We start from the raw sequence: 12,552 nt of genomic DNA, 5'->3' as shown, positions 1-12,552 counted from the left end.
TGAATTCATCAGTTTTCCATGGGCAGGAATTTTTCTGGTGTGTGTGTGTTTTTTTTCTTGTTGTCGTTGGCTGCCGTGTTGGAGTGTGGTGACGGCTCGCGTCACACACGCACGCACACGTTTTCTGTGGCACCCGTCCCCTGGCGGCTGCTTGGATAAACAGCAAGCGCGACAGTTTTCCAAACCTTTGAACAAAGTCGCTTGCCTTCACTCGTGAGCGTTTGAAAAGACTTTTTCAGGCAATCCAAGCGTCATGGCAAGGTGAGACTGCACCTTTCCAGCGGCCCGCGGGCGGTTGGAGTGAGGCATTGCTGCTAGCTTACTGCTGCGCTTATTTCTTGAGCCTTTGCTTGCCTTCACAACACGGTTTGGCTAGCACACCAATGCGGAACGCATGAACTCACGAGCGCGTCATTTGCTCCCGTGTTCCGCTCGCAGCCGGACTCCCAGCCGCGGCAAACAGCCGGCTCAAAACAAACAGGATGGCCCACGCATCCGGCGCGAGGTGCAGGTCATGTGTCGACCCAAGCCTTTGATAGGCGAGGAAAAACGCGCCCCGCCCAGCTTTTGGCGGGAGACGGAGACGAGCGTGGTGTTCCAAGAGCCCAACCGCCGCAAGAGCGGCATGTCCCAGAAGCGGTTTGAATTTGATCATGTCTTCAAGCCCGAGGATAGCCAACAAGAGGTGTGTTTTTTCACCTCAATCCACTGCACAGCGTCCAATCACGTACTCGATCGCAGCGATCACAGGCTACATATCAACTTTGACCGCCGCTGCTCGCCCACTGGTGCTTCCCAGGTCTTCCAAACAGCGGCGCTGCCAATGGTCAAACAGAGTCTCGAAGGTGTTTCCTCTATCCTCTTTATGTTTGGCAATACGGGGTCCGGCAAGACCTATACCATGCAGGTCAGTCAGAAGGTCAAGGGGGCGCGCTTACGACACACCCTTGGGGGCTTTGTTGCCCCGCTTTCCGTTGCGTCGTACTTGGCTCACGTGAATAGCGATGGGTGCTGTACTGAAATCAACAGGGCAACGAGGCGACAGGTGGCATCTTGAACCGGACCCTGGATGTCATTTTCAACAGCATTCGCAACCATCGCGCGAAATGGTTTACCTTTGATCTTGAGTCACGCCGGAACACCGTCAGCATCCGCCCCACCAAAGAGGCCCATGCCCTGCGCCTAGCCCATCGCGAGGCTTTCCCCGAAGACAAGGAGCTCATGGATGTGGACCGCTCTGACGTGGACATTGCCCACCGACGCCGATCTTATGATCCTACCACGGTACATATTCAATGGGCCTGCGCGGGCTTCCCATTGACGTGAAGCAACCCCTCCTTCGTGTTTGATGACTGTTTGTGCTGCTGGCCATGCTCATTGCAACAGGTGGACATTGAGCACGACGACGTCCGCTATGGCGTGTTTGTGCAGTACGTGGAGATTTACAACAACTACTGCTACGATCTACTTGTCCCCCCACCACCAGAGAAGGAGCCTGGTACGCCTTTTGCTATTTGCTTTGCTGCACTCGGCATGCCCGGCTTGTGTAGGCGCAGATGTTTTCCAAGTTAAAGACGCTTGCCTCTGCACACGCACCGCATTGGCCACGCTCATGACATGCCTGCCTTCGTTTTTTCCCCATTGCCTGTAGAATTCGATCCCTCTGGAACAGCCAAACCTCGACCACCAACGCGTCAGAGCCTGAAGATTTCCCAAGATGAGACAGGGCATCGCTATGTGCGCGAGGCCATCTGGAAAGAGGTGCATACACCCGAGGAAGCTTTTGAACTGCTTCATCAGGGTCAGATTACACGTGCCACAGCGGCCACCGATCTCAATGCTACGTCAAGTCGCAGCCACAGCATCTTTACGATTCGCGTAAGTCCCATTTCGCCTGGCTTGCCGCTCTCAAACTCAGGGGCCACCGCCCTCTGCACCCACCCAGCCCTGATTGCATATTGACTTGGCTGAGCTTGCCTCCTCACCGATTGTTGCTCATACACTGCTTCAATTGGGGTTGCTTTCTAGCTGGTGTCCGCTCCGACGTCAATGAGAGGCAACGACGTGCAACGGGACGGCCCGACCCCGCACGTGGCGGATATCTCGCTGGTGGATCTCGCCGGCTCGGAGCGTACCTCGCGAACCAACAGCACCGGCGATCGTCGCAAGGAGGCCGGGGCTATCAACAAGTCCCTTTCTGTTCTGCGTGACTGCATGAAAGCGCTTCGCCGCAATCAAGACAATGGTTCGCGTGGCAAGCCCAAGTTTAACGAAAGTAGCTTGACAAAACTTTTTGAGCGCTTTTTGACAGGTGATGGTCTGGTACGTCAGCGCGCACTGTCTAACGCAACATGCTTTTTCCGATCTCCTCTGGAAATTGCTTTGGTGTACTTTGTTTTGCATGGTGCGTCATGTTGTTCACCCACCGTGTCGGGACGGGCATGTACAGGCGGCTATGGTGGTATGTGCCTCGCCGGCTCAGAGTGATGCCAGCGAGACAGCGCACGTTTTTGATTTTGCCAAGGTGGCCAGCGACGTACAAGTGGAGGCCCCCGTTCATGTCATGCAGGACCACGGTAAGTTGCTTGATCACGGCGTGCGCACACACACCCGGCCCGCATGCCAAGAGCAATGCAAGCCTCGCACTTTTGGCTCTTTTATTACACGACTTGTATCCTTTATCGAATGGAAATCATAACACTCTTTTCTTTTTTTCACGAGCAGGCACACCAGGCCGAAGCCAGGAGCATCGCATGCGTATGAAGGCGCGCCGCCAAGCTGCCGCCGAAGCCAACCAGTCACTGGACAGTGATTTGTCGAACGATGATCCTTCATTTGCCTTGAGCCCCGTTTCGGCGTACGTACTCTTTTTTTTCCAACATAATGCATGTCACATTGTTTCACCACTTGACTCAAACTCCGCCTTGCATCTCCCTCCTGCTCCAGACCTCGAACACCCAGTGCACAAGCGCGCCGAATGTCAACTCCAGCGCACCACACGGCTGCATCACCGGCGCTGGTCTCGAAACGCGAGAGTCACCAACGTCTCTATGAGTCAGCTGTGGTACGCATTAGCTGCTTTGCTGCCGAGTCGCCATCGATCTTCGTTGATGAGGTTGACGTTTCATTGTTACTAGACCTACGATGAGCGCTTGCGTCGTGCCCACAGCGCCCTCGCCGACGAGGAGGAGGAGTTTCGCCAATACCTGACCACTGTGGTACGCAGCTCGAGCTTGCCTCGTCACAGTCCAAGAGGCCTTGCTGATGTATCTTGCCCATTGACGCTGTGTATTACAGGAGGATCAGTACAACTCTACGCTGGCCGATTTGGAGCGAGCCGAGGAAGAGATTGAAGCAGCTCTGCATGAGAACACGAAGGTGCGAGGACGAATGCCGAATGCCGAATGCCTCCTTACTCGAGCTTGTAAAGACGTGAAGACCGTTCAATCCATCCATACGCTATTCTATGGCTTGTTTGTTCCGACCAGCTGCGTACATTGCAGACCGAAGCTGCGCACACTCGACGTGAGCTCGAATTGGAGGTGGACGCGCTCTCTCGAGAGCTGGAACAGGAGCGGCGTCTTCGCCAAAAGGCCGAGGTGTGCTATGTTGCTTCTCGGCATCTAAGTGCTTGAATTTTAGACTGACTGGTCATGAGCTAGCCTTGACAAGCGTGCCAAGCAGAAGGTTGCGCATCCGCTGATATGTGGTCGTTTTCTTAGACGGATGCTGCAGCCAATGCGCGCCGTATAACTGTCCTTGAGGACCAACTAGCCAACAACGAGCACACTTTACGTGAATATCACCGGCAGCATGAGGTAGGTACTGAACAAAAAGGCCGCCCGTGGTCGCGTCCGCAACGCCTCACTTGCACATTGTGGCACCATGGCACAGCGTCAAGCTCAGGAACTGCACCACGAGCTCCAACAAAAGGAAAATTTGGCACGCGCCGAAATGAACCGCATGACAGCTGAGCAACGCGATCTTCTTCGCTCCAAGCAGCAGCTCATGGATCGTGTGACCAAGGCTATGGAGCACCTCGAAAAGGCTGATGTATGTGGCCCAATAGGCGTCACTCCTGCATGCTTAGGGTATCATGGCGACATCTCTCATCCAGCACAATTGGCGATCTGTCCCGCCCTCTCCCGTGGTTTCCAGTTTGTCAAGCAGAGTGGCCAACCCACGCGGGGCAGCGGTCATGCTGTGCCGACCCAAGACAAGGAGATGGAAGAAGATGACGCTTCATCAGCAGACGACAGCGAGGGCGAGACGGGAGGCATTCGCCAAGAGGTGGCGGTGCAACAAGCGTAAGTGATCAATGCCAATCCCCGCCTCCCCCACCTTGAAGTTCGATCTTTTATATGCAGCGCCTCATTCCGTGATATCACAATCCTTTGTCCCCCTTTTGTCAGAGAGTCACGGCGCTTGGCCAAGGCCAGAAAGGCTAAATCCAAGATTTACAACCAGCGTAGTGCGGACCATGTCGATCTAGCTGACACTGTCATGCAGCCCAACGTGCATGGTGCCACCACGGTGGCCCGTCCCGAAGCTAGGGATCTGCGTCGCCATGACAAATATATTTTGAATCACCAGGAGCGCCCTGGCGAGCATCAAGTTTACAAGGGTGACGTCACGCCGTCGGTTTCAGGAAAGGGCGTCTCGGTTGTGCTCAGCGGCATGGAAACTCTGGCCTCCTCTCCCATGTCAGCTTCCAAGGCTGCCAACAAACCTCGGCGCATGACGCCTTTGCGCAGTATGTTTGCACCCGCCATCAACGACCGTGTGGAGGTGCATCATCAGCAGTTTAGGTTCTCACAATGGCTTTTCTCATGTGTGTGTTGCATTGGATTGTAGAAGTGCCACAGCGCAAGTAATTGGGCAGGCCAGCGTCGAATTGTGTCTCGCCTCATTCTACACGGTCATGGACATGCTCCTTTTTTTTTAAGTTATATGCAAGCGCACTACGTTGGAAATACCGGTTGGCGCTTGTGTCGAGTTGTTGAAAAGAAAGCAATTGTCAACTCGCTCCTTGTCTGTTTTCAGTTGAATTTTGTTTTGTCGCCCTCGTGTATGCGTTTGTGAATATCAAGCGACGCCATCAAACATATGATGCCAATTCAGTCTGCCAGGTCCTTGACGATGGCGGCGAGGGTCGAAAGTAAAGGACTAGCGTACGCGAGCAAACACGGCTACAACACGCAGGGGCTTGCTACGGGCCGTATGATGTACAGGTCAAGGAACTTGGCGAAGGGCGCATGGCGGAAAAGACACAGCTAATTGTACATGAGTGCGTGACCATCGAACCAGTTAAAACACCAAAATATAACAAAGCAGAGGATAGGGACAACCCGTCAACAGTCGACATAACAATTATGCAGCCAACATGACATCGAGCACGCAGGCAGGTTTTGCTGCCAGATCATGGACCGTTGATTGAGGGTTCTGCGCCGTGAAAGTTGTGAATGCGTCGATGCGCGTGCTCTTGCTGCTTGTAGTGTGTGTACATGCTTCGAAGCGCTGACGTTGATGCTTGATATACCAGGCCTACGATAGAATACGGCAGCGGTCAGCGATCGAGTCAAGTTGCGCCCTTTTGATTCCAGCGGTCGAAAAGTTGGGCCTCATGACCACAACTGGAGTCAACCATGGGAAATGTGTCTTGTCGAAGCTTTGGGATGCTCGATACAACAGCGAGCAGAGGACAAACGCACCACCTAGTACGACGCGATCAAAAGTTTTGGGGATGAAGGCGGAGAAACAGAGATCTCCCACGGTGGATGCTACAAAGGGAAAGAGAAGGCTACCCATGACGAGTTGAGGATAGGCCGTTCTCGGACGCAGAGCAGGTTGCTCGAGTTGCTCATGTTCCTCCAACAGCCGTCGCGCTTCATCATCATTTTCATCATCTTCCTCGGGCAAAAAGCCATCATCTGTATCAACGGCAAAGGAGTCAAAGGGTGAATGGTAGGCGCGTAAGGCAAGTCTCAGGATGTGATCGGTATCGTGTCACACACAGGGCTGAATGGCGGGGGGAATGATTGTGCTGGAAAGTGACGTACCACCATCATCCTCCTCATCATGAAACAACGGGTTGGCTGCAGCGCGGGCTTCCATGCCAGCTTCAGCGGCATGCATTGCGTCACCAGGGTCGTTCCAGGCAGCAAGAGCGGCATTGACCTCGTCCTCTTCGGCCAACGCATCCTCATCCTCCTCTGTGTGGACCTGAATGCGTAGGCTACCATCATGGTCGATGCGCACTTGGTAGCTGAGGCTGGCAGCAAGGTTGGTGGCCACCAGGCTGCAGGGAATGAGCGGTAGGAGGGAGATGAGGGTCATGGGGTGATGTCGCGCTATCAGGGAGGCGATGGTGCGCTTGGTGGTGGTGCGATAGACCAGGGCGCCGTAGCAGGCCAGACCAGCCCAAAAGCACAGGCCAGTACTGAGGACAGAGACGATCGGACTGAGCTCAGCGGCAATGTCCCGAAAGGCATCGCCAATTTTCACAAACAAGGACCGATTCTCCACGGAGACAATGAAGGGAGTTTTGCACTGAGGGCAACGCACGGTGTGTCGGCGCTGACAGCTAGCCTGCTTCTCATCGATCCAACGCAAAAGGCAGTCTGTATGGACATACTGAAGGCTCCCTGTACAACGGCATGGTGCAACCCATTTCATGTTGGGCAGTTCCCCTTCGGTACAGTAGCAAATATAACATGTCCGGCCGTCGATCCAAGAGCCGTGGCTTCCTTCACGCGCAGACACGGTTCGAGCCATGGTCCACCGGAGCTAGGCGTGGCGTGGCGCGTCGTGACGCGAATAACAACGTGCGAGCACGAATGTGATCAGATTGGGCCGTTGACCATGGAATGGCTGCAAGGGCGGGTGCTCTCATTCAGCCAACCGGGGACCCAAGCTTGGCAAAAGCCGGAGTCAAAACTGAGGCTCGGGCAGGTTGGTGCTATTCGTCGAGCAGGAGGAGGTTGCAGTTGTAGCATCAACCGCAAATGCACAATGGACCAGGTGCAAATGAATGTCCAGCCAGTCTTGAAGGAAACTGCACCCCCCTAACCGTCCTGTCGTACTCAACCCCCCACCCTCGCTTGAGTGAGCCACTGTCCTGCCAAACGGTTGACAGGGCCCCGCACACACCCGCACGCACGCAGAAGCCCCCGAGCATGCACAACAACAACAGGAGAACTCCAAGCTGAAGCTGAAGAAGATAATTGATGACAAGTCAGTTTGTGTGCTGCGTGTGTGGGGAGAGAGAGAGAGAGAGAGAAATAAAGAGAAATAAAGAGAGTGAAGAGAGAAATAAAGAGCAAAGACACAAAGGAAAAGCACAACTACCACATGTGAGAGACAGAGAGACAGAGAGAGGTACATTTGCAATGGGAAAACGCTTATGCACTGGGTCAGACGGCGAACCGAGCATTAAGGCACGGGGGAGGGGACAAAGGGTGATGGGGGGTAGGTATCTCTTTGCGCAGGGTCGCTTCTCGATTGGACGTGGGTCATTGCAATCGACGGCGAACACAGCTGCACAGAAAGAAAGAACGCTTTAGTATTTGATCAAGCTTTGATATTCGCAAACGCAGCCGCTTGTCCCAGTATTTTACAACGAGCCAATATCTTTCAGAAAGGTGGATCGGGTACTATTGACGCGGCGCCTCAGCCGTCAGCTGGCAGGGCAGGTCCGAGTTGGGCTCGCGGTAGTGCTGAACCAGCTGAGGTAGGCTGGCGAAATGTTGAGCCCCATCAATCCCGTAGGCAAGGCCGCCATCCGGTGATCGATACTATCGCCACACGGGTTGATCATGAGCCTCCCACCTGGAGTCGGAGCGCTTGCTCCCGGCCCTGCCCGCACCACGCAAAGACAGGCAAAGTCCTCAGTATGCAAGCAACCTACTGATTTGATGTGAAAATGGCGCGCTGACTTCCGGTGACACAGCGACAATACATGATCGCCCTGATGACTGGTGCTTTCGCGAATCAGAAACATTCCGGGGCTAGGAAGGAAAAAAAAAAAAAAAAAAAAAAAAAAAAAAAGGAAAACAAGAAGAGCAAAGCACGTAAAAAAATATTCAGTGAGTCAACACATTGCAAATCAAACGGCAAACACCGGAATAGCGATTGCAGAGAGCGCAAGGCGCGTACATCAGGCCTGACTCTTCAAAGAGCTTTTCCGCAGCCTCACGGGAAATGGGGCCATGAAACCAAGCCTCTGCAAGTAGTGGACATTCATGCCACACATCGGTCGGCCACAAAGGCGGTTATATGGTGAGTCGATGCAAGCCAACAGCCAACCACTGCCAGAAGCACGCGTCGGACCTGAGTTCAAGCCGTTTGGATCCGCGCCGGCCATCGAATCTGCTGCCTGTCCGAGCAAACCCGCGTCGTCAACATCCGCTTCGTCATCAAACTCAACGCCCGTAGCTGCCGACATGTTGGGGTTGCGCTTCGAAGCGCGTTGTGACCGCCACTGCAAAGGGCGCAAAAATAAAAATAAAAATTGGAACCGTGGGTTCGATTCAGCGTGACCCATCCGTAACAAAGATAGAAACAAAAGGCTGTACCTTTTGGATGAGAGCTGGGTCGTTGGACTTTTGTGAAGGAACCTGACGCAATTGTGATGCCAGGCTTGACGGCGTTGCGCCCAGCTACGTACAACCACGAAAACCAACGATTGGTCAGACCGAGGCACACTAGCGAGGCATAGCGAGACTGATTGTAGGAACCCTGCGCTTCATGAGATGGAGAATACTTGATGGCGCCGTGCAGAACATACATGGGCCAGCTCGGTGAATTTGCGAGCCGTATCATCAAATCCTTGCTTAAGCTTGTTGCCATGAATGGCCAAACGCGCGCCAGCCTCCCACGGCAACATGTCAGACTCGGTATGAAAGTTTAGCACAATCAAATCTGTCAGCTCTGGCAGTCGCTTGCGAATATTCGGCTGTGTGCATACAACGTGCCGCAGCCAGGCAAACACCGTGTGAATGGTGGCCACAAGCTCCACTGCAAGTGGCCTGCCGCGTGTGCATGGTGCTGGCATGCCATTCAAACGTCGAGGCCTGCGCGTGAGACGCCCAGCCGCGCCAACACATACCCTGAAAATCAAGTTGAAATCAGAAGGTGCCTTGACTTGTTTGGCAAATTCACTTTGTCCATGGCACAGGATGCATTCATGAAATTTGACAAGAGCAACCAGATCTTTGGAGGCCTAGTGCCAAGTCAACCAAGAGGCAGTAGGGAAACGCCACTCAAATCAGCTGTTATCACTGGGGTCCAGCACAACGGCTTTCCTCAATGGAGCACAAACAAAAGAGTGCTTTTTGGGCACTGATCAAGACCTACCTCTGATTCGCCCTTGCTGGAGTAGTAGACGCCCGACGCTCGCAGCAAGAGAAAGCGCTTCTTCCACTTTTTGCCCTCGCGGCATTGCACCCAGCCCTTGACATCTGGTAGCCGCGCCGTCGAGCTAAAGTATTCCTGTGGGGCATTGAGCTTGTGCTTGAGCGAATTTAAAAAAGCGCAAAACGCAAGGCGACGTGCTTTACATCAATCATCACTAGACCTGAAATAGGATTCGCTTGGCTCGTTCTGTGAGCTTGGAGGCATCCTTGGTCTCTTGTGTCTCCTTGACAAATGAGGCTGGAAAGTACTTCTATGTTGCCAAACATGTTTGTCGTCGTTGGTCAAGCATGATAATCAGTCACAGCACAACACGTGTGTATGCAGGCGGCGGCAAGCCCAACGTGCCTCTGTCGCGGTGAAGACGCCATATTTAGAGGGCAGTTTGCGCAGGTCAAAGCGAAACTCGCTCAGTGGTGGCCAGGCCGTATACACGTCGCCTACACGCTCATGGTCCTCAATAAAACGTTCCAAGGCCAATTCCGGTGCCACCTCCACGAGGGTCCTGCTCCAGGATGACGTTTGGGTGAGGCACGGTGGCAAAGCACGGCAGTGCGTTGTCGAAGATGCAGTGTAGACAGAGGACAGCGCGGCGCCGTACCAGAAAGGATCATCCGGCAAACGATTCTTCACCACGGTCTTGCGGCAGACTTCAAAGGCCGTTTCTGTGGCATCCACACAGATGGTCTTTTTGGTGGCATCCTCCATGAAGACATGGATGATATTCTGGATGATGTTTGAAGCAAACCGGACAAGCAAGAAGGGTACCTCAGGTCAGTCATGGGTCAACTGGCCACCTGCATTGCCTCGTCTAAAAGTGTCGGCGGAACGGGACAGCCCGGACCTTTTGCATTTGTGCGGCAGCAAGTTTGCTCATGGCAATGCGAATCTTTTCTTCTTTCATCATGTTCTCCAAATCCACCGTCGAGATTTGCCCCATGCTGGAGAGGCGTTTAGAGAAATGGTCCAGATGCTGTGACACAGCCGCGGCTACGAGATGCAAGCAGCAATAGTCAGGACGGACCCATATCCACAGTCCGGGTCAGAGCAGGGTCGATATGGTAGCGGCTGGGTGACGCACAGGACTCGAAGTTGGCGGTCGTGCTGACGATGACGGGCCGTTCTACGTCAGCAGAGGGCGCTGGCGCAGCCGCCTCGACAGCAGAAGGCGTCGTCGTCTTAGCAGCAGGAATAGCTTCAGCCGTGCTGCCCTCTGTGTTGGCTCCTGCCTCACCCTCGTTCTCAGTCTACATGAAGATGGCGAGAGTAACGGTGAGTGCCTGTGGAATCGTCGATAGAGAGCCGTCAGTTGCAGAGACCAGGCGTACCGCCGGCGCGTGGTAAGGGGCCGGTATTTTGGGCTGGCCAGAGTCGTCTTGTGAAAACGAGTAGAGGTCTGCCAGAATGTCGTCCAAGTCATTGGCATCTGTGCCTGCAAGAAGTGAGGGTGCATCCTCCGTTTAGCTTAAGAACGGGCTAGGCAGGCAGGTCATGTGCTGGTCGGGAGCCTACCATCGAGATGCGACGGTGCCGCTTCGGTGTCCACCTGCATAGTCATATCTGGAGCCAATCGATAAGACTTGGAACGGCAAAATTGGGAAGAGAGCAACGTGGCGTCCAAGAGGGTGGGCAGCGGAGTTGGGGGATCGTACCGTCGACAAGAGACGAGAGGCCATCAAGAATATCATCGAGCTCAGCCGGCTAGAGTTGACGAACAAGGAGTTGTGAGTTTCACGACTGATAAGATGAGCAAAGGCGTCCCATGGTCGAATGCAAATGGAGTCCTTGATTTGAACAGGGTCCGCCTGGACTGTAGTGCCCTCTGGACATACCTGCTTTGGCACATGACGAAGGATACGGTTACGATGACCTTGCAACGTGATATTCATGCGATCAAGGTCTTCCGAGCTTATCATCGCCACTTTATCCTATGCAGCCGAGATGCCCAGCCAGCAGGCACGCCGCGTTAGTGCATGGCGAGCAAGCACGCAGCCTTGTGCTCGTCTCAGGCGTGCCTTTCGCTTCAGACTGCAGCACACGCGTGTGGACGGGTCGATTGAAGCATGAACGTACCAGGGTGTCAAAGCCTGCATCCACAAAAGCATCATGGTAGCTGTCGAGCTTTAAGCCCTTCAGCCAGTCGAGCACGCTCGAAGTTCCCGCAGCCATGGTCGTTGGTTGCTCTCGCCCCAGTAGCCACCTCAACGACCCTCCTGAATCGAAGCCCGATCACCGCCAAACCAGCCTTTTTTTCCAAGAAGAAGAAAAATGAATGAAGAAAAATTAAGAAGGGGAGGAAACAAAAGCATCTCCAAACATCAAAACACAACGACGATGACTACGATGCGATGGATGGTGACTTGCTTGTTTGGCAACAAGAAGACTTGATGGGAAGGAGTAGGGGGCGCGGAATGACAGGCGAGGGATAGGGTGGTTGGTACACCGGCGTGTTCAGCAATGTGATTGGCATCGATTATCTGGGTCTGATTAATAGGAAGAAAAGCAGGGCAAAAAGCAAAGGAAGAAAAAAAGGGTATCCAGACGCAGAGCTTTCAGAAGCTAAATGACCAAAAAGGACAGATGGGACATGGCAGAGGAATCGTGCGCAGCACGAACAAAGAGCACTTGGACATGGGCACAGAGGTCATGAAAAGGCAGAAACAAGAGAACACACACACACACACAAATGCACAAAAGGAGAGGCCGAGCCATCGACTCAGGCTCAGGTCTTGGTTTGGGACCTTTGAAGGGTGACGCGAAGCGGACTGCCTTCGTGCGAGCGTTGACCCAGGGAGGCTCGGCGAATCGACTCACGCCGCGAAGCCGATTCCTGCTGATCCTGCTGAACTGGGGCCTCGGGATAGCGCGGAGGCAGGACTTTATCCTGAGCCAGCAGGAGGTGTAAGAGACACGTGGTGCTAAAACAGTTGTGTCGGAGTGAGCTGAACTCGAGGCGTTCAGCCTTCAGAAAGCTCACGATGGAGTGGTCTTCGCCCGTCTGCGCGCTTTGAAAGTCTGCGTCTGGGTCTGGAATGTATTCTGTCGACTGATTCATCAGCTATCACCGAATGAAGCACGCGGAAGACAGTGAGAACAAAACGAGGCGAAAAGGCCAGATTGGTCAACGACGAGCAACCAGAC

The 12,552-nt window shown here is 53.9% G+C and overlaps 2 protein-coding genes across 2 annotated transcripts; one reads left to right on the top strand and one right to left on the bottom strand.

Annotated features, from left to right (window-relative positions):
- Positions 1–1,371: 1,371 nt before the first annotated feature.
- On the top strand, positions 1,372–2,698 carry MONBRDRAFT_13496 (uncharacterized protein; the record flags this gene model as incomplete). The annotated part of the gene is made up of 4 exons (XM_001742826.1): positions 1,372–1,498; positions 1,673–1,878; positions 2,029–2,322; positions 2,450–2,698. Coding segments are annotated over 4 exons (876 nt in total), but the record flags the coding sequence as incomplete, so codon positions are not given.
- A 2,721-nt stretch (positions 2,699–5,419) lies between these two features.
- On the bottom strand, positions 5,420–11,597 carry MONBRDRAFT_31043 (uncharacterized protein; the record flags this gene model as incomplete). The annotated part of the gene is made up of 21 exons (XM_001742380.1): positions 11,485–11,597; positions 11,244–11,339; positions 11,064–11,112; positions 10,924–10,971; positions 10,740–10,843; positions 10,493–10,658; positions 10,256–10,401; positions 10,013–10,137; positions 9,856–9,916; positions 9,575–9,664; positions 9,355–9,510; positions 9,107–9,220; positions 8,786–8,953; positions 8,574–8,657; positions 8,329–8,479; positions 7,828–7,902; positions 7,348–7,407; positions 6,060–6,644; positions 5,805–5,930; positions 5,712–5,780; positions 5,420–5,544 (listed from the first exon to the last, which is right to left on the bottom strand). Exons 1-21 carry the CDS (start codon positions 11,578–11,580, stop codon positions 5,420–5,422), a joined length of 2,694 nt encoding a protein of 897 aa, XP_001742432.1. The 5' UTR covers positions 11,581–11,597.
- Positions 11,598–12,552: the final 955 nt, after the last annotated feature.

This window comes from Monosiga brevicollis, genomic scaffold, assembly GCF_000002865.3.
Source record: "Monosiga brevicollis MX1 MONBRscaffold_2 genomic scaffold, whole genome shotgun sequence".
In the NCBI taxonomy this organism is placed as follows: domain Eukaryota; class Choanoflagellata; order Craspedida; family Salpingoecidae; genus Monosiga; species Monosiga brevicollis.
This window is presented reverse-complemented; position numbering and strand designations above follow the sequence as displayed.